At 43.3% G+C, this 21790-nt stretch overlaps 2 protein-coding genes across 2 annotated transcripts in view; one reads left to right on the forward strand and one right to left on the reverse strand.

Annotated features, from left to right (window-relative positions):
* klf15 (Kruppel like factor 15) overlaps positions 1–2365 on the reverse strand; it is a gene marked incomplete at its 3' end in the record, with an annotated part of 6450 nt that extends 4085 nt beyond the window's left edge. The window contains exon 1 of the mRNA XM_083667591.1: positions 1030–2365. Within this exon, the coding sequence (XP_083523717.1) occupies positions 1030–2306 (1277 nt within the window). The 5' untranslated portion in view covers positions 2307–2365. The remainder of the gene's footprint in view (positions 1–1029) is intronic.
* A 6632-nt stretch (positions 2366–8997) lies between these two features.
* cfap100 (cilia and flagella associated protein 100) lies at positions 8998–21690 on the forward strand (the record flags this gene model as incomplete). Its single annotated transcript, XM_083667704.1, has 15 exons — positions 8998–9025; positions 9146–9226; positions 9316–9413; positions 9616–9814; positions 9985–10052; positions 12320–12483; positions 12757–12837; positions 12959–13158; positions 13274–13379; positions 18674–18710; positions 18979–19136; positions 20192–20327; positions 20537–20739; positions 21032–21125; positions 21274–21690. The coding sequence occupies 15 exons, from the start codon at positions 8998–9000 to the stop codon at positions 21385–21387; spliced, it is 1767 nt and encodes a 588-aa protein (XP_083523830.1). The 3' UTR covers positions 21388–21690.
* Positions 21691–21790: the final 100 nt, after the last annotated feature.

Consider the following 21790-nt stretch of genomic DNA (forward strand, 5'->3'; position numbering starts at 1 on the left):
AAAAAGGGAAACCTTTTTTAAATGTATTTTTTTTAAACTTTTTTTCTCAATATCTATTTTCTACCACTAATCCCTTGAGAGACTAGGAAGTCAAATGTGGCCCCTTTACTTTATTTATTTGTAAAGGCCTACGATCACATTCAAAACCATCTAAGCTACCATTCAGAGCACTGCTACATTAACAACTGAATGGCGCTGGTACTGTAGTACTTGAATAGCGTTTTGAGTGATGGCTATAATGAAACAAGCTATTCAGTTTCATGTTGAGCAGTGGGATCTGCAGAGCTTCATCTGCTAGCTTGGTGCTATGAGAGACGGAGCTTGCGAGCTTATAAGTGATAGTATCTACAGGTCAGATCCACAGTGAATTGGTGCTAATGGATGACCTCATAAGAGGCAGGTTAATTCAAGCTGCCAATCACAGTATGTGCAAGGTGTCGTTCCATTGAGGGACGTGGCACCATGGGTGTAAAATTGGTCCATTAACATATAATTACCCCTGCTTTCAACAAGGCTACGGTAACAAATTGGAGATAAACCACTCCATATCACACACACGCCTGTAAAGGCTTGTGCTAACTGCTTGATCTCTGAAATACACAAACCTTCAATGGTTTATATAACAGGTCATAGCCATTACTTCACTTTTGTTGCTTTCATCCATCAAGATCATAAACACTTAAACTTCAAAGCCTCCCAACACCTGTTGCATATAATTCTAATGACGTGGGTGTGTGTGTGTGTGTGTGTGTGTGTGTGTGTGTGTGTGTGTGACCTGTGTGTACTTGTTGTAAGTCGCTTTGGATACGTCTGCTGAATGTCAAAAATGTAAATGTCAAAATGAGTGATCACTGCTGCAATTCAGATAATGATCATCACATTCTTTGTGAAACTCATCGGTGGATTTGATGCTGTCAAATGTGTCCGATGTTGAATGTCTGGATGACACCACAGATACAATCAAGTCATCAACATATAATGATTATCATCATCGTTCTCATCATCATCATCAATATAGCAGACACTAACCTCCATCCACAGCCAGGCCAGGTGCAGGCAAAGGGTTTCTCCCCAGTGTGTCTCCTGAGGTGGGCCTTCAAGTGGCTGCTCTTGGTGTACATCTTGGTGCAACCGGGGAAAGTGCATTTGTGCATTTTGATAAGGTCAGCCACTGGGTTCTTCTGGAACTTCTGACCCCCAACCAGGACCCCCGTGCCCTGGCCCCCGATCAACCCCTCCCCGAGGCCCAGGGGCTTGGCTGCGATGGGCACCGGTGCGATGCGCACAAACTTGGAGGAGACGTTGAGGCTGGTGGAGGGCAGGAGCTGGGGCACAAGGGCAAAGGTCTGGCCCTGGATGTTGACCAGCAGCTGGGCAATTTTGATGTCCGATGCCGGCTGAGGAGGCGGAGCCACCGGGGGAGGTGGTGGTGCCACTGCAGTGGGCTCCTGTTTGATCTGAATGGGCTGGATCTGGAGGATGACCGGCATCCCACCGCTGCCACCATTAGCACCACTCTCCGCTGATACAGCCTTGTTGGATAAGCCCTTCTTGGCCCCATTGTGTGGGCCTGTGTTTGATTCCTGTTTGGGGGTGGCCAGTGTGCTTTTGGTCTCAGTGTTGGTGTGGGTTGTGGTAGTAGTAGTGGCTCCATTCGTAGTGGGCACGGTTTGGTCTGAATGCTTGGTCTCAGGCTCCAGCCCTGGCCCTGGGGAGGCCTCTCTGCATAGCTCCAGACCCACCCCCAACCCCAGAATCTCCTCCAGCCCCAAGCCTAGTCCCAGCCCCCCCTCCTTGGCCTCCTGCTTCATGGACGACACCACCTCCATGTTCTCCTCCAGGAACTCCTCAATCTCCTCCAGAGTGGGCTGGAAGCTCCCTCCAGGTGGCTCCTCCATGTCCACAGAGGACCAGACCGGGAAGTCCAACCTCTCTTCCTTCACGGGTTCCGGGTGTGAGGGAGCGTCCCTCCGTGAGTCCCAGAGGAAAGTGGGCAGCGACATGGGGACGACTACCCCGCCCGCGCCCCCAGCCCTACCCAGGGAGGTCTGGGATAGCAGGAAGTCAAGGATGCTGTCCTGGCTCTCGGCACTGGAGCTGCTGCCATAGCTGGAGCTGAGCACCTGGGAGTCCGGGCTGGAGCAGGAGCGGGGACTAGACGACTCACTCAGGTCGTCCTCAGAGAAGGGCGAGGGCATCACCTGGTAGGTCCCCGCGTCAGTCACCATTTCCAAGATGTGGTAGGCTGGCGGGGAGCCACTATAAGGCAGGAAAGTCTCCTCGCTTAAAAGGAAGTTATCCACCATCCCTGGCTAGGGCCAAATGTTGTGTCCCCCTTGTGTTGAGATGGTTGTGTTTCTAAACTAGTTTGTTAGGGTTATTCCTCTTCTTGCTGGGAAAGTAGGACCAAATAAACCCACTGAGGGGTCACCAGCAAGGTTGCTCTCTTTACATAAGAGAGATACTGAAACACCTGTTGTTCCTCTCACGAAAAAAGAAAAATAATTAAAGCTTGGGTTGAAATGAAAAGGTCTTAAGATCCAAGGTTTCCAGGCAGAATACCCTAAACAGGGACGAATTTGAGGGAGAGAGAAAAATAAGTTACATTTTTGAAACATTTCTATACATTCATAAAATAATGTACATTATTTAATACACACAATAGACACTGAAAACAAAAGACGGATCTACTCAACAGATTATCATGTATTCAAATTGGGAGGAAAAAAGAAATGCAACTGATTTAAATTAAACTACCTTTTAACCTCCGTGAGCCAAATGTTGTTCAGTGACTCATATCGTAGCCTACGTATGTAAAATATGGAATACTGCGCGTTTGCATTTCAAGTACACGCGGTTGGCGTGCGAGGTGGATGAAACGGTTCTCAAGAGCGAACGCCTCTCTCCCATTCCTATACTTGTATTTCAAAGAGTCAACATAATAAAAAATAACTTAATGACATCACGCAATGGAAATGATTCGTGCCAAACGACAATTCTGTGCCTCACATTTAACATTTGACTACTAGACTACAAATTGATTCGTGCGTCTTTTGATGCACTCGATGAACTGTTGCTAAATGAATTACGCATGAGAAACCTAATGTTTAACGGAGTTTGGAAGAATTACATTCACGATGGACAGCGTTATATTAGGCAATTACTTTATTCCATTCAAATCCATAATGAAAAGTGTGCGCCTAAATGCTATTTCCATTGATATGGTGAATTCAACCTTTTAACAGCATAAAAGCCCTTTCGGTCATAAATCCTGAAGGCTATTTTCCAGGCTAAAACGGAGCCCGGTCATGGTTGTTTGAACGTCCCCTTCGTGAGGCCCCTCTTGGCTGAGTGACCGACAGTAACCCGCCAAAGGGACTGTCAACATTATTAACATAAAACACCGCGTGGGGCAGGCCTGAGCAATGAGCGGCCCTAATAGTGCATAAATCACCTGCGCGCTCTTTACAGACCACTCTAAATGCAATAAATCAACTGCAATCAGTGGGATTTACTTTAAGTGGAAAGACGCGCGATTATCACAGCAAATCCAGCGCATAATTTCTCTATTCATTAGTTCTGCACAAGTGTGTATCTTTTTCACCCAGACACATGTTCATCAAGCCATATCAAATCAATGCTTTTATGATCTCTATCAATAACGAACCCATGCGTACCAGGCCTGCATGATAAACACTTGACTGTTGGCTATAATTACAACCCAATACATACGAATCGTTTATAACACATTTAAAAACATATTTATGGGAAAGTAGAGGGCCAATCAATTGCAAATCTATGCCAATACATATACGGTACATCTTGTCATATTCTCATTCATGTTTCCCCTCACTGACTTTCAATTCATTACATTATACAGAATGATGCTGGTTTTGAAGCTATAGAACCGAATGGTCTGCCCATCCCCGTGGCTATAGGACGCATGAGTAAGCGCGGCTTCTCTGCTACAACGTAAACATGTTTTCGTCCAGAGCGCAGCGTGCTGCAGCATATGGTACTGAAGGAAAACGCACGCCCAAGACCTTAATGCACGACTCATTCAATAGGAAAAGATCCAGGAAAAAACTCCATCGCTGATCTTACCTTATTCAGTCAAGCAATTTACAATCCCAATGTATTCCAATGTATTTACTTTTCCTTTGCATTCGATGGGAAATCGATTTCTAATGCATGGTTTGCCCTTGAGACTCGCCATGCAACGCGGATCGGACTGACTAGCAGCGAGGCAGAGGAGTTGTACTATATTACCATCACATGACTACTGGTGTGTGTGTTATATGAGTGAAAATAAGAGGTTGGATCTGAAGGCTCGTCCTTGCTCTGCGACGCCATTGGCCAGTGGCGCATTGAGGCTGGTCTCTGTGTGTGTCAATCAGGATGTGTGCTGCTACTTGTGGGATGTTTAGTAAAGGAAGAGAGCCATTTCCAAGTTTTCCTCTCCTTATCTATGGGAAGGATATTGACACTATTCCAGTAAAAAGGGGTAGCCAGATTGTATTTGCATGAGGATAAGCAAAAGCCTTTATACACTATATGTAAAATATCCCAAACATAGTCTATTTGATTTAATTCAAATGAAGCTTCTGTTTTGTTTTGATGAAGAATTCCAATTAATCTTTCACACAGTTCTCTCAGTTTGTTATAAGACTGGAATTTGAGGTCGCTTACGTTTTCTATTGGCATTTCACATTTATTATTACAATGTAATTTAGTAATGTTATTACTATGTTAAATCCTCTGTCCATACAATATGCACAAGAACATCAACTGGAAATTATATGCATCGTTTACAAAGTCAATGTTACCACTTTTTCCCAGATGTAAATCAGGCATTCATTAATTTTTTGCCACACACGTCCAGCCCTCCAGAAATTGAGTTGATACCCCTGTAATAGAAACTGAGAAAAATAATGCATGTATCAACACCTAATGCATTCTATCAAGTGCCAATTCACCAGTCATATTAAATATTTATCAAGGGAAAAAAAATAAAGGAATAACATATAAGTAACCAAAGGTCAACAACCTCAAATGGACCAATGAACAGAAACCATCACACAACACCCATCCCCAAAACATGTCTCATGTCGTTACAAAGTGAGGAACACTCACAGGAAGAATGTGGGCAGGCCAGTGCAGCCAAGCATCGTCCAACAGGAAGTGTTTAAAAACCATGAGAATGCTCTTGAATGTACCGTGCTTGTTTAGTCAGTCCAGCATCCTGAGAGAAACACATGACACAGGAGTTATTCTGGGAAACCAGCAGCAATTAAGTGTATCCGCATAATTGGTTGGGACTAGGTGGCAGAGTTTTTTTTTTCACCCCACAACTCCACAACGCCTCAAGGAGAAAATAGATTGTTTTGGGCGTCGAGAAAATTACATGTAGCTTTTTTTGGGTGTTGATTATTCTGGTTTTAGATAAAATGCAGTGTCTCAAAGTGAAATATCTGTCATGATACTGTAACATGAATGGCATCTACTTCAATATTGTTCTCTGATGGGATATAAAATAACACTCGCCACACCACAAAATGAATTATAGCACTTAATGACTATACAGTGTATACTGTATATATCTGCTCTGTATTCAAACACCTCAGGCACTTTGGCATCCTTTCAACAGTAACACACTCTCTCACCCACATCAGCTCCACTGAAGTATACAGTATAGGAACCGACCACTGTCAGTATGGGGTCTATTGAGAATCCATTAAGTTAATACAATGTTGTACAACATATAAAACCTGTCTGGAAGGCGAACAGCAGGCATGAATGACCTGTCCTGACCCTCTAATCCACAGATCAAACAGCTGGGAGACCGTTTGTGATCGTCCCGACCACAGTCTCACAGACAGATTAGACCAAAGGGATATATACTGTGGGACCAGAGAGTCGTGGATTAGTCGCTTGCCTTTGGCCTACTTCTCCTCTCTCTCACCCTCGAGGGATGGGCGCTCATATTTGGAGCCAGAGAATGTAGGTTTAAATATTAAAGTTGACAGTTTGCCCAGGGATGGCAGGCCTAAGGAGAGAGAATAAGTGTTACCAGTGCGTTGATGTTCATCGAAACGTATGTGTTCATATGTATTGGCATACAGAGTACGTTGCAATGACATGCATTACTGATAATTACGAATGGTCACAAAATGTAGAAAAACTGGTTTGTTTTGACATTTTGTCCAAGATATACTGACACACTAATTAGACTACAGATGAAGCTTACTAATTACACTATTTCAAATGTACAATGACATGTACTGTATGATGCAAATATCACATATCTAGGAAATTGTAATCTGCAGTATAGTTCGACATTCATATAACTATATATTACAATAATATTCATATAGTAAGATAAGATGCACGCATCATTCATCATGTCATTCATTGACTAGGCAGTCCCAAGTTCACAGTCTTGTCTTGCGGTTGTTACACACATCTCTAGACCAAATGCTTGCCGCTGGCCTAATGACCAGAGTGGTGGAATAGGGTCAACTTCTGACAGTGTTTTCCCAATGGTAAATTGGGACCCCCACAGGCGAGTCATCATGGATGATTCCTTTTGGGTTGGGGACCCAGGGACAGAGACAAAGCCGTGGCTAGTAACAACATTCATTTGGTTTATTTAACGGGTCACCAGATAACGGCAAACACTTTAGGTGGGTCACAGCACAGAAAGTGTTGGTGAACCACAGATTTTGCACAAGACTACGCTCAATCAAGAGAGTCATTAAGATTGTGCTCATGAACAATGAAAAACGCCCATTGTTTTCTATCCAATGTTTTCATCATTTAATTTCAGTTTATATCCTGTATTGATTGTGGTACTTGGGGCTGTTATTAAAAGACACCTTACTAGTGTTCATTGAATTGTCCTTCCGTAACATGTGCAAACAAATTTGCATTTAGCAGATAACACATCTGAATCCTTTAGTTACGACGCTGCCTTGACGCTGTTGTCCAGAGCCCTTGTGAATTGACGGCCTTGTAAGTTGCTCTAGAGAGGGATGTCTGCAGGTGACTAAATGAACTTGTTTGCAAATGTTATGTCATTCTGTACACCTCAAACAGGTTTAACAGTTTTAAATAATGTGCTCCAACCCTGCAAAGGTAGTTCAAGCCCATGTTCATACACAGGTATTGGGCACACCCCCTAATATAAAATGAGATCCAAGTCCATTCTCTTGGCCTAATGTATAACCCTAACCCTAACCCTCTACACCTACAGGGCTATCTCCCTATACAAATATATCTATGATAAGTGGTCCCATCCCTGCAAAACACTTTCTATTTTGCAACCTTCTCCCTATTGTTAGTACTACTTAGTGTACATAGTGTTATATACAGTAGCAGGTATGCAATCAGGTATGTAATCAGGTATGTAGCAGGTATGCAAACAAAATATTAATTGACCTACTTGGTTTTATTAAAAAGGCTCAATTACATTAAAATCTAATGAAATGGCTATGCTAAAACACTGTCACAATCCCAGTTACACAATCAACAACTATTGCAGATTACTGGTGCTGTGTGCTGCATCAATACACATACAGATATGTGATCCACCATAAAGAGATGATAGGTAACAGTTAATAATATTACTTTTATACTTCTTTACAACCTGATAAGATCCTCATAATAACCCCATTAAGGATGTTATTCTCATAATATGTGTGTGTGTGTGTGTGTGTGTGTGTGTGTGTGTGTGTGTGTGTGTGTGTGTGTGTGTGTGTGTGTGTGTGTGTGTGCGTGCGTGTGTGTGCGTGTGTGTGACACGTGCTATGGAGAGTATAGACTGACTGATTGTTGGTGGATACTTTTGACAGGAGAAACAAGTGTGGCACAATTCCAGTCCTTAAGGGACATTTTGCAATGATGTTAACACCACTGTGTTCAGAGAAATCAGAGAAATCAGGCCACTACAAACCTGTTACATTTTCTGAAGACTATTTTCTCCAAACAACTCATTTGGCTTCATAATTGCTGGATCTATACCTGCTAATGAACCATGAACCAATTTGAACACACAGTAGAAGTGTTTTAATTTATTTTTTACAATTGGAGAATAGGATATAGGTAAATCTAATGGATCATAATCATCTCTCATCACATCCTTCTGAAACAACCTTGTGAACTTCACTACGATGCCATCATAGTCTGCCAGGATATCTCAGTACACTGGGGTCAATGGGATGAGGTAAAAAGGGGATTGCTCAAATACGGTGGAGGGTGAATGAGGCAATGGTTCAACTGGCAGTGACCTGTGGCTTGAGAAATCTTTGTCCCAAAAGCCCACCGCATATAAGAAAATGCACAATATTCTCCACAACATTGTGTTGTCTAGGTTGGTTATGTATGTGTGAATGTTGCATAAGCCTACAAGCACATTGTATTGGTGATGACATACCTTCTACAGGTCAATAAATGCTTTAAAACAGCATACCCAAAATAGGTTAATCATTCAGTTCCTTCAGAGCTTTTTCTTACTTGAAAATCTCAACCCACCCCCAAAAAACAGGGAAAAAGTATTTGGTGCAACAGTATAAGTTTGTCTCATGTTACACAACTGTTTGAAATTTATGCTCGGAAATGGTGCCAACCAAGGCTTTGGCGCCATCCACAGGTGACAATATAGAGAAGCCTTTGAACAATGATGTTACCACGGTAACAGAACGCAAACTCAGAATACGTAATGCGGTCGAGTTCCAAAGTAAAAGGGTAGAACTCTCTCAAGAGGCTCACATGACAAAGTGTTTCAGCAGAAAACACTGACGGGAATAAATCAATTCAATCAATTTAACGGTATTTCACTCTCACATTTGTACTTTGTAACATTCTCTTGATACAGTACTTTGCATGTATTGGAAGGAAATCTATTATCATTGAATTATCCTATTTCAGACCTATGGTGTTCAACAATTTCCATCATAATTGATTTGGTAACCTGTGAATCATTCTATCTTATATCGAGGGATGTTATCACCAGCATCTTCAGTGCACAGTAAGAATACCATACATGTACCATACATTCTTGATTGTATTGGCCAACTATGGGTAATACACATTGTTACTGGACATACGTTTTTGTATTCTCGTAAATCTTTGTGATTCTATTCAACAGGGGGACCAAATGTGCTGTCGGGTTCTCTGCTTGGTGTTCAACCGGCGAGTGCCACCAAATCACTTAAGCCTATATCAGCAGGTAAGACTGAACAACACAACTGTTCAAATGGGATATTCATTTTTTCATCAACACTATGCTCCCTTCTTAATTCCTATGTATGTGTGCAGATATAGGCATACGGAAACCTGGGGTGAACCCATTTAAACTGCCTGACGACAACAACATCTTCCTGTTAAGGAATAAGGAGAAGGAGCGCAGGAAAATGGTGTGTGTGTGTGTGTGTGTGTGTGTGTGTGTGTGTGTGTGTGTGTGTGTGTGTTTAAATCAATATAATTGCACCAGTATTATCATTATAAACATGGAGTATGATTCATCATATAAACCTTATGCACATTCTCCTTCAAGTTTACAGCAACACCAGCTGATGGTCAAATGTAACCACATCTAAAGTGTGTCTTCTTACCCAGGAGCTGCAGAGTCAGCTGGGCCTGCGGGTCCATGAGAAGGTCACCTATGCTGGGCGTGTGAAGGCCCAGCAGGCAGACCTGCGTAAAGAGCTGAGAAAGGGGCTGGAGGAGGACGAGAAGTCACCCAGGCCAGGGGCAGAGGGCAGCATCCTGGCCCAGGTCCAAAAAAACCCTCCCTGGAAGGTGGCCATGATCAAAGGTGGAGGAAAGAAGAGAATACTGTTCATATTGATACGTACTGTAGACATTTAGACCTGAGGCCCATCTGATGTCAGCATGCATAATGTACATTGCTAGTTTAAAACATCTATATAATATTTTAATCCGAGGCCCATGTACTGTATAACCAATCACATCATTTCTCCTCAGATCGTAATATTGACAAAGAGAGCATGAATGAGTTTATCACCAAGAAACGACAGATGTTTCTGCTGGAGGTAAGATAGAAAGCTATAACGGTTCATATAAGAGAGGGGTTTATTTTATTTTTTTATGGATGCTGGAATGAGTCCAGGATATTCTCTCTTGAATCGAGAGATCTTCCAGAGCTTCCAGTAATGAGGAAATGAGGACCGTAACAGAGGAGGGGCTATCAGAGGAGAGGCGTGACATGGGAGAATTTGGGGAGATTGAACACCAGACTACAGAGGTCTGATGGCGGAGGCGGATAGTCCGGCCAAGAATGCGTTGCAGTATTCAAGGCGAGAGATTACAAGTGTTTGGACCAAATGTTGTGCTGCTTCTCTGGTGAGGAATAGGCATATCCTTCTGATGTTGTAGAGGAAGAATCTACAGGAGCGTGCTGTCGTTGTGATGTTCGCCACACATGATAAGCTGTTGTCAAGGATCACCCCAAGGTTCTTGGCTGTATGGGAGGAGGTCAAAGTTCTCTACTGTGATGAAGAAGTCTTGGAGAGGGCAGGCTTTCCCTGGGAGGAAGAGGAGCTCAGTCTTGTCAAGGTTGAGCTTGAGGTGGTGGGCTGACATCCAAGCAGAAATGTCAGCAAGACATGCCGAGACACGTGTTGCCACCTGTGAGTCAGAAATGGGGAAAGAGAGAAAAAGTTGAGTGTCATCTGCGTAGGTGTGGTAGGAGAAACCATGTGAAGAAATTACAGAGCTGAGAGATTTGGTATAGAGAGAGAACAGTAAAGGCCCAAGAACAGAGCCCTGGGGGACCCCAGTGGTTAGGGCTCGTGGAGAGGACAGCAATCCCCAATGCCCTTAATGCCTGCCACACCCAGGAGGTAAACTGGGGACCACGGTCAGACACGATGTCCAGGGGAATACCGTGGAGACGGACAACATGGAGCACTAGGAGATTGGCGGTTTCTGCGGAGGAGGGGAACTTAGGGAGGGTGATGAAGTGGACGGCCTTCGAAAACCGGTCCAATATGGTGAGCACTACCGTATTTCCCTGGGATGCGGGTAGGCCGGTGACAAAGTCCAAAACGATATGAGCTAGGGATGGGAAGGGGTTGCAGTAGTCCGGCAGGGGGCTGGTGAGAGGCCTTACTCCGGGCGCAGATGGTGCAGGCGGAAACGTACTCCCTGGTGTCCGCCTCCATGGCGGGCCACCAGAATTGCTGGCGGATAAATGAGAGAGCCCGGTCCACTCCCGGGTGGCAGGCGAATTTGCTTGTGTGACCCCACTCCAGGACTCGGGATCGGGTTGACGGGGGAATGAAGACATGTCCGGGGGGGTCCGCCTCCTGTGCTTGGGTGATTGCGTTGGGCAGCCCTGACCACAGAGTCGATGGCCCATGTGACGAGGCCAACCACTCGGGAGAGGGGAAGGATGGTGCCACCTCCTCCGGGGCCAGGCGGGAGAGTGCATCGGCCTTGGTGTTAGTGGAGCCTGGTTTGTAGGAGATGGTGAACTTGAACCGTGTGAAGAAGAGGGTCCAGCGTGCCTGGCGAGTTGAGTCTCTTGGCCGACCGAATGCACGTCAGGTTCTTGTGGTCGGACCAAACCAAAAACGGCTGGTGGGACCCCTCGAGCCAGTGTCTCCACTCCACCAAGGCCGCATACACTGCCAGCAGCTCCCGGTTACCCACATCATAATTCCTCTCCGCCGGGGACAGATGTTGAGAGAAGTATTCGCAGGGGTGGATCCTCTGGTCCGATAGTGAACAGGTGCGCTGCTGACTGGGGGCTGGGCGCTCCAGTGATGATCGCCGTGGCCTCAAGGTGGTGCCAGAGGGTTGGTTAGGGAGAGGGACCGTAACAGTAACGATGAAAAGATTTATTGATATATGATCAGTATTGTAGGGTTGAATGTGTGATGTTTATTTTTCCTGTATTCATTGTCTTTATTGGTTCCCTCTAGTGAGGATGCCCTGTGCAGGCAATATTTTCTTGTATTTTGTTCTCACCTTTTGGTTCACTTAAAGAGGACTGAGTTCAGTTCTTTTAAAGAGGACTATATGTGAAAATACTGAACACTTGGGAGAATCACTCTGAGTTCACAAACATTGGCTGAAAGGGTGACAATACCCAAATATAGAAACAATTGACATTTTCACACTGGCTTATCCTTGTGTTACCAATACACTACTGATAGTCCAGAGGGTACTCTTTGCATACAGGATAATTCTAGGTCTCCCCCGTGCAGTATTGAAGATACTGTTACTTGGGCACTACCTACTTTAACTGATATTAAAAAACGTTCACCCCCCCCCACCCCCCATCTGTCCCTCTCAGTACTCTGTGGTAGTGAAGCGTGGGGAGATAGAGACGCTGGAGGAGGTGGCGGCCGCGGAGGAGAGGAAATTGTGGCAGGCGGAGAAGTTCCTGATGGAAGATGCCATCATGTTTGATGAGTTCCTCAAGGAGAACGACAAGAACTCTGTCGAGGCCATCAAAATGTAACCAATGTGTAACCTTCACACAACATACTTGTCAAGCTTTGCCATATTGACTCGATCAGTTTATATTCCAATCTACATTCCCATTATTTGCACCTCAATCCCAAATGAGTGGGAAAACTGTAGTTAGATGGATTGAACAATAAGACGACACAAGATTGTTTAAGGGTTTTTGCACTGCCCCTTTAAGATGCCATCCATAGACTTTCCACCATTCATAGAGTGCTACAGTAATATCCTTCATGAATTAATGGCATGTCCTTTTCTTTACAGTGCTGAGCAGGAGACCAAGGTGAAGCTGGAGAAAGTGGCTGAGATCAAGAGGATCACAACCAAGATGGTGACCATCAAAAGGTAGCAGAAGGTCATGAGTAACAGCTAGGATTGTCAATCAACTCATGTGTACTTCATGAGTAATACAGTATAAGTGCAGATATGAAATGTCAGTATGAATGACATGTATGTATTCCTATAGTGAGATCTCCAAGTTTGAGGACATTCTGAAGGAGTACACTCTGTATGAGAAGTTCCTGTTCAAGCTGTCCCCTCCAGAGTGGCAGGAGAAACAGAAGGCCAAGACCAAGTCCCCCAAGCCCCAGTCTGCCATCAAGACCAAGGACATGTCCAAAGACAAAGAGAAGGACAAGGACAAGAAGACAGGCCATTCTGACAGACGTAGTATGTTCCTACTTGTGTGTTTTCATGTGTTATTGCATTATGATAATAGTTGCAATAGTCTGTATTGTATCTGGTTGCCTTCTATGTGAAACAAATGGTACCACACACACAGGTGCGGAAAGCAGGAAGTCTATTGTGGGCAGAGAGCTGCTCCCTCTGAGAGTTGGCAGGGCCTCGTCCAAAGCGAGCGAGAAGCCGACAACCTCCAGTGGCAAATCGTAAGTACAAAAGTGCTCCTGCATGTCAGGGATATCTACTGTATATGGAGTCATGCATAGGCAGGGAGAAATGTTGTTGAATACGAACATTTTGTGCAATATACAGTGCCCTGCGTAAGTAATGGGACAGTGAAGCATGTTTTTTCATTCGGCTCTGCACCCCAAACATTGAAATCAAACAATTACTATGGGGTTATTACTATTCTCTTTATTTGATGGTATTTGTATACATATTGGTTTCACCATTCAGAAATTACACCACTTTTTATGCATAGTCCCCATATTTAAGGGTACCCAAAAGTAATGGGACAGATTTATCAAATGTCCAAATTAAGCACTCATGTTTAGTATTTGGTGGACAATCCTTTGCATGCAATAACTGGATGAAGTCTGTGACCTATTAATCCCACCAGACGCCAGGTATATTCTCTGGTGATGCTCTTCCAGGCCTGTACAGCAGCCATCTTTGTTTGTTTTGAGGTCTTTTTTCCTAAAATTGTCAGGCTATTGAACCCAAATGCAGAACACAGAGAAATAGCCAGATGATGGTAAAACCCAAAAGATGGGTGTATTTATTGTCGAAGCAAGGTAGAGCTAGGGAGAGGATTAGGGGACCAAGGCAGAGAGGGCCTGAGCAGAGTTCTGATACGGGCAGTACAGAGGTGACAGGGCCTGGGTGAGGAACCAACCGAGGGGGGAGCTCCAAGACAAGCAGAGGGGGTTCCAGGACAAGAGCCCGGAAGGCGAAGAACAAGGCAGGCAGGAAACAGGAGGCTGGAGTCAGAGGCAGGAGTCATGCTGGGGTACTGCAGGCACAAGTAAACAGGAATTAATTCACAAGGAGATACTGATGGGACAGTATAGTGCAAAAGCTGGAAGAGCGACTTAACAATAAAACTGAAGCTATGATCTGGCAGAGTGGTGAAGTCTGGACCGGGTCTTTATGGCAGGACTAATGATGAGATGATGACAAGCAGTTGGTTAGCCTGACTCCCGCACATCTGACTCCACTCCTGTAATCAGAGAGAGAGAGAGAGAGACAGAGCGAGAGCAGGAGAGGAAGTAGAGGCTAGATGGAAGTAGAGGCTGTGACAAAAATCTTATCATCAAGCAATGAAATGCATGTTAAATTGGATTTAAATCTGAACATTGACTTGACCAGTTAAGACCTTCCCACTTTTTGACCCTGAAAAACTCCCTAGTTGTTATGGCAGTATGTTTTAGGTCATTGTTTTACTGTATGATGTAGTACCATCCAATGAATTTGGAGGCATTTGCTTGCACTCGAGCAGACAAGATGTTTCTGTACACTTCAGAAAACATTCTGCTGCTGCCGTCAGCAGTTACAATCATCAACTTGAAAAATAAGTTCCAGAAGAAACTTTGTGAGCTAGCAGCTTTATTTTGGTAGTGGAAAAGGTTTAAAGATGTTTCGATAGAGAGGATGAGCCAGGGGTAATTCAGTGGAGTGGGTAGAGAATTGGTTGGTTGAGTTTTTGAGAGTGGTAGAGTTGGTTGATAGAACTAAGATGAAAGATGAAGTCTTGCCATAGAGATCGATTAGGAGTTTTGAGGTAACACCAATTCATTAAAAACGTCATAATAGGGTGGAAAGTGGAGGGTAGGCTAATGCAGTTGTAATATAGGGTTATGAATTTGGGAGTAATATTTTAAGAAATCAACGCAAAGCTGTAAGAAGCTGACCACTAAGGATTTGACTGATAAACGGATCAAATAAGCACTACACGCAAAAACGTGTTTGTTGGAGACGGCCCCTTAGGCTATAGGCCTACTGCATTATGGGCCGTGTCCATCAAATGTTCATTTGCCTACAAAAAAGCAAGGCACGCTGCTTCTGTACCTATGTTTTTAATGATGAATTGGCATCACCTAAGTAATCTTTACGGCAAGACGCATCTTTCATCATAGTTTTTTCAAAATTGGGCCAGTCAGTGTAATTTCGTAAATGGCGCATCTGTATGGCAAGAACCATCATTCAGTCACTTCGATGCTAACATCAGATGTACAGTATGTGCTCAACTTTCAAAACCCACAACTGATTGAACACTTGGAATATAACATGTCTAAGTTAAAACAAACAAACACTGTTTTATTAGCCATACATCGAATCAACTGTTGGAACAGACAAGATGTTTCTGTACACTTCAGAAAACATTCTGCTGCTGCCGTCAGCAGTTACATTGCTTGTGGTAATTGCACACACCCCCCCAAGACAACACACGTGCACTCACACTATCTCAATGATCTCAAACCTCTGTGCAGGTTCACTATTAGATTTCTGCCGCTGCCACTGCCGTTGTTGTCACATCCAGCTCCCTCCTGGGGTGGGGATGAAACCAGCGACCTACCGATTGCTGGCCGGCCTCTCTAACCTCTAGCTAATTGTTCCAATTACCTGTTCAGGTCCAACAGGCCTTATCTTTTGGCCTACGCACTCAGACATGGTGACATGAAGTTGACAGAACATGTCACATACTTACTGTAGTACTGGTGTACCATTGTGTGTATAAGGCATTCCTGATTCCTGATTCATACCATACCATCATACTGTGTCATCACTAAATAGGTATTGTACAAACTAACCTTTACAATGATCATTCCTGTTGTATTAGAATGACACCCTGAAGGTCATAGTTAAGTGGGATGGGGCCACATGCATGAATATTCCAACTATTGTACATTCCAATCTATTGTACATGCACACGCACAGACACTTGGTGACTTGGTGACTTTCCCCTGGCCCTGGGCTGAGTATCAGTACTACAGTGGCCTCCATAAGTAGTGGAAAGAGGAAGCATGTTGTCTTCTTTTAGCTCTATACTCCAACAGTTTGGAGTTGAAATCAAACAACTACTATGGGGTTAAAGTAGAGATTTTCAGCTTTCATTTGATAAAACTAAGATTCCCAGAAGATAAAAGTTAGCCTTTTACCTGTCGTGGAAATCTAGGGTTTACCACTTTAGTATTTGGTGAGCTTCTGCACAATTAGGCATGTACACAATATAGTATGTTCTATTTAACTTCTTTTAATGATTGCAAGCATGGCAGTCTGTCTGCAGCAAACAGAGTGCCCAGAACAAAGTTACAATCCACATTCATACATTCAAAACCCCCCTTTCTCCAGGGCGGGTTTTCACACGTTATTATCTGCTATTCAGCCTTAAAGCCATGGAGTGATTTCAAACAATGAGGTCTTGTGACAAGTTTCATACATCCTCATCTGTTAGAATCAGTTAGGTCTTGTTACAATTTATATGTGCCTTGTCAGCTGCAACCCTCGTTAGTAGTTATTTAAGACAGTTTGTAAATATACACTCCTACTTCTGTTAGTTCCAGTTTGTAAATATACACTTCTACTTCTATTAGTTCCAGGTTGTAAATATACACTCCTACTTCTGTTAGTTCCATTATTTCTACTGAAGTCATGAGCAAATCATAAGCAAAGGGTGACTCAAGGGTCACCAGTCATTACAGACAAACATCCATTATATGTTTAATGCTTACATCATCAAATGCTTAAATGATTAGTATTATCAACATTATTAGCGCTTATAAGCATTCAGTATTACAGATACTGATTGAACCATTACATACCCAAAACAATTAAGAGGTTAATCAGTATGGGTTATACTGAGTGAAGCAGTAGTGACTGGTGAAAGGAAGAAAGGATGATGCTATGTAGTTAAAAGGTTAGATAGATAAAAGGTTGGAAAGATAGAAGGTTAGATAGATAGCATGTTAGAAGGTTATAGATAGATAGATAGATAGATAGATAGATAGATAGATAGATAGATAGATAGATAGATAGATAGATAGATAGGATGAGCCAGGGATAGTTCAGTAGAGTGGGTAGAGAGTTGGTTGGTTGATTGGTTGAGAATGGTAGAGTTGGTTGGTTAACTGGATGAGAGTTTTTGGAGTTATAAAAAGCGTAATAGTTTAAAAGGTTTAATCGGTATCAGAACGTTTTTATCAGGGTTGATAAGATTGTCTGGGTAGTTGAAAGAAGGTGAGATAGGTTGGGTGGTTGGTTGATTGAATGGATAGATGAAAGAGAGGATGGATAGATGAGAGAGGTTAGATAGATAATATGTTAGAAGGTCATAGATAGATAGATAGATAGATAGATAGATAGATAGATAGATAGATAGATAGATAGATAGGATAAGCCCGGGGTAGTTCAGTGGAGTGGGTAGAGGGTTGAGTGGTTGAGAGTCGTAGAGTTAGTTGGTTAAGTGGTTGAGGGTGGTGTCAGTTGAAATTGTGTTAATAGCTTAAAAGGTGCAAGATTGGCAGTGGTTCAAAAATGTCATCTTTTGGTTAAAAAGTGCACTTTCAAGTTTGTAAAGTTTAAAAAAGTTTAATCGGTATCAAAACCAAAAGTCATAGCAACACGAGTTAGACCTCTCTGCATGTTTTAAAGTTGCAATGGTGTGAATAGCTTAAAAGTTGTAGGACGAGTAGCAGGTGGAGAAATTGGAATAATAATAATAACAATAATAATAATATGTATGAGTAATAACAATAGTTGGACTTTCTGAAGCAAGCCCATTAATTAAGACAAGTTAGCAAGTTCTAGTGGCAGCTATACATGTCTAAACACACTGACCATCCTTTTTTGAGGATAACTAGTGGTTTGCGAACAGTAGGCTCTGACATATTCACACCTACCTCCTGGAGAGTGTTCCTAATCTGTGGGACTGTTGTTTTGGGGGTTTTCTTAATTATGGTGAGCAATCTTTGGTCATCCACTGTGGAAGTCTTCGTTGGCCTACCAGCCCGTTTGCGATTTTTGAGCTCACCATTGCTTTTGTTTCTTTTTAATGATCTTCCAAACTGTTGATTTTGGCAAGCATAAGGTTTTGGCTATGTTTCTGATTTTTCAGCCTAATAATGGCTTCCTTTACTTTCATTGACTCCTCTTTGGTCCTCATGTTGACAGACACCATAGCACACTCCAAAAGCAAATCCAAAGCCTAGAATCAATACGACACATTGACAGCTCTCTTATGCCTGCACACACCTGACTTACCAGAAACATCTGTCAAGCCAATTGATTGCCCCATTACTTTTGGGTACCCTAAAATAGAGGGACTATGCATAAAAAGTGTAGACAAATACCATCAAATAAAAGCTGAGAATCTCTACTTTAACCTAATAGTAATGTTTAATTTAAAATTCAAAATTTTGGAGTGTATAGCCAAAAGAAGTAAAAATGCTTCACTGTCTGATTACTTACGCAGGGCACTGTAAGTGTGTTCATGTAATTTCAGGAGCCCAGGAATGGACATGGACAGCTCTGAATGTGAGGTTAGTTTTCAGAATAAAACTATCAATAATTGCTTCAATAATGAGAATACCTGTTTAGCTATGTGTGCAACTACTAAATAACAGTAAAGGAAGAGAATGACCGCAAAATAATAGCTACATTAGCTGAATTTAATATGAAAGCTTTTTATCTGATTGATACGATACATACTTAGCTCCATCATCCATGTCTAGATCTACTGTATGTCACCTACAGTAGTGTACTACCTACAGTAGCCTTCTGTTAAATGTGTGTTGTGTGTATCGCCAGCTGCAGGATCCAGAGCTGTACTTCACTGAGCCCAGGCAGCTGCTGGACCTGCTAACTGAGCTTGAGGAGCAGAACCTGTCTCTGATCCAGAACTCCCGCGAGACTGAGGAGTCCCTGGAGGAGTTCCGACAGGTCATGGACCATGTCCGCAAGAAGATGTAAGAGGCCAGGTGTCAGGGGTTCATGGGTCAAACATGAAACTAGGACAAAGATGGCAGTCTGTGTTAAGGAAGTACATAAACATAGTAACTCTCTCTTTCTCTCTTTCTCTCTCTCTCTCTCTCTCTCTCTCTCAATTCTATTAAATTAAACAGGCTTCATTCACTGCAACGTTATTTATTGTTGTGCAGTAACATTGAATAATGCCTTTGAAGCACTGCAGTCTGCCTTTACCATTGTTCAGACTCTACTCAGCTGAAGTTGTTTAAATGCTGAAAAGTTGATGGCTTCACGAAATCTAAAACGAAACCACAGTCCCTTTCAAGTATAGTCACTAAGCAGGACAAGCAAATTAAGCAACTTACAAGTACTTGGGTTTCTTGATAGGTGAGTGTCTCACTTTTAAACCCCACATCTAAGGTCTTGTAAAAAAGTTGGGTTTTTATTATCGAAATAAGTCATATTTTTAATTTGAAGCCTGTAATTGATTATGGTGATATGGTGTACATGTATGCCCCTGTGGCATTGTTTGCTGGACACTGTACCGCGGGGCGCTGAGGTTGGTTACTAACTCCAAAGCCATCACTCATCACTCTACCCTCTATATGAGGGTGGGCTGGCCTTCCTTAGCTCTTCAGAGATTCATTCATTGGTATGTTTTTATCTATAAGGCCATACTGAGACAGCTCACATTTTACTTGTGACAACCATTGCCTGTGCTTCCATGACTGTGCCTAAGACCCGTACAAAGCTAAGGGGAAAAAGCTTTCCACTTCTCTGCCCCTTCCACTTGGAATGAGCTTCAAAAGGTCCTGAAATTCCAGGAGCTCGTCCCTTTAAATGAGTTTAAAGCTAGGCTAAATAGTATGATGGAAAATGAAGTGCGGGGTGTGTGAATGTTTGACCCCTAGTTGCACCTCTTTTCCCCAATCCGTTCTTGCTGCTCAATGTGTACATTTAACATAGTTTTAATCTATATTGCTTGTGTTTTATGATCTAAATGTTTTTTTTAAACTCTGTACATTGCCATCTCTCTCTCTCTGTCTCTTTGTAGGGAGCAGGATACAGAGCAGTTGAACCAGCAAATAGACATTATGACCCATACCATCCAGAGAGAGGGGGAAAGGGCTGCAGAGCTGGAGCTGATGGCACGCCTCTTCAACTTTGGCAAATACAAGGCTGATGACCAGGTAGGGACAATAGTCATCCCTCAGCTATCAGAAATGTTGGCTTATTGAGCTCTCCTTCACCTTATCACTCTCATTTTCCCCTCCACTCCTTTGTCTGACCATCTCTCTCTCATATTTCTCTCCACCCCCTTCATCTGTCTCTTTTCTTTCTCTCCCTCTTCCTCTACCTTCTCTCTGTGTATCCTTCTCTCCCTCTCTCCCCCCTGTAGGAGGGCCTGTTGGACTCTCTAGGCCGGAAGGTGGAGGAGGTGTACCGGGGCTGCGTGGGTGACAGCGAGGGCAACCTGAGCACCATGCAGATGCTGACGTCCATCGAGGGCCGTCTGGGCGAGCTTCTGGAGCACGTGGAGATGATCCCCAAGGAGCACCTGCTGCTGGCCGAGAAGGCCAAGGAGAAGGAGAGGAGACTCAGGTTTGGAACGGTGTCTGTCATAATAGGCAGTGTTGTTTGACTTGGGCTACGTTCCACTCAGGTTAGGAGAGGAGACTACAGCATCATAGTCAGCCAGTCATTTTGACTTGGTTTTAAATCTCTAGGCCCTATGCTTTAGGTCCTGCTCCTGGTTGGTTGATAGTTTGACTGGAGTACACCATTGACAGAGTGGTTGAGTGGTTGGCTAGTTTAAGTTCTAGGTGGACTTGACTAATTTATCCCTCTTTCCTGCTATACCTCTTTCTCCCTCCTCTCTCTCTCTCTCTCTCAGGCTGCGTGATGAGAAGATTCATCAGCAGAAGCAGCACCAGGAAGAGAGGCTAAAGAGGGCCCTGGAGAGAGCCCAGGCCGAGATCAAGAAAACGGTGAGGCACCCCAATCGCCCATGACACAGGGCCACTACAAGCCTGTTATAACACACATGACAAATGATCAAAATGGATGATATACAACAGAACTATTCAATGTGTTTTATTGCTGAAAGCACACAGTTGTGTTATGTTGCTATTTCAGACGGGAAGGAAGTTGATGGCCAGATCTGAGCCTCCTGCCCGCAAGCTGAAGACCAGCCAGGTGGATAACATTACAGACAAGGAGAAAGAGGAGCAGCTCTACTTCTTCACCTAAATGCTGAGTCACAGTCAAGACACAGCCCCAACACTACTGACCGGAACTACTTGTATCTGTTTTGGAATACTGTAGGGCTGTGATCTACTGTCCATACTTCCTGATTTTATCGGGATCGGGTTGGCTGTTTAATGTGACCTGACGTCCCTTTCTGGCCAAAGACTGTCACTTGATAGAATAGGTCTTAGTGTTGTGTGAAATTATTTTGGCATTGAACATTGCAGGGGCATCTTAGTGCAGTTGATTGGAGCACATGGACAGTTTTGGTGAAGATCTGAAGAGATGCAAAATACTCTCCCCACACATTTTATCGAGTAATTTGCCATATTAGATTTACATTTATTATTATCTTTACATTTTCTATTTCTCTGTTATGCAACTTATGGAATGTAACTGCCAGTGA

This window comes from Argentina silus (genome assembly GCF_951799395.1).
Source record: "Argentina silus genome assembly, chromosome: 4".
Taxonomy (NCBI): domain Eukaryota; kingdom Metazoa; phylum Chordata; class Actinopteri; order Argentiniformes; family Argentinidae; genus Argentina; species Argentina silus.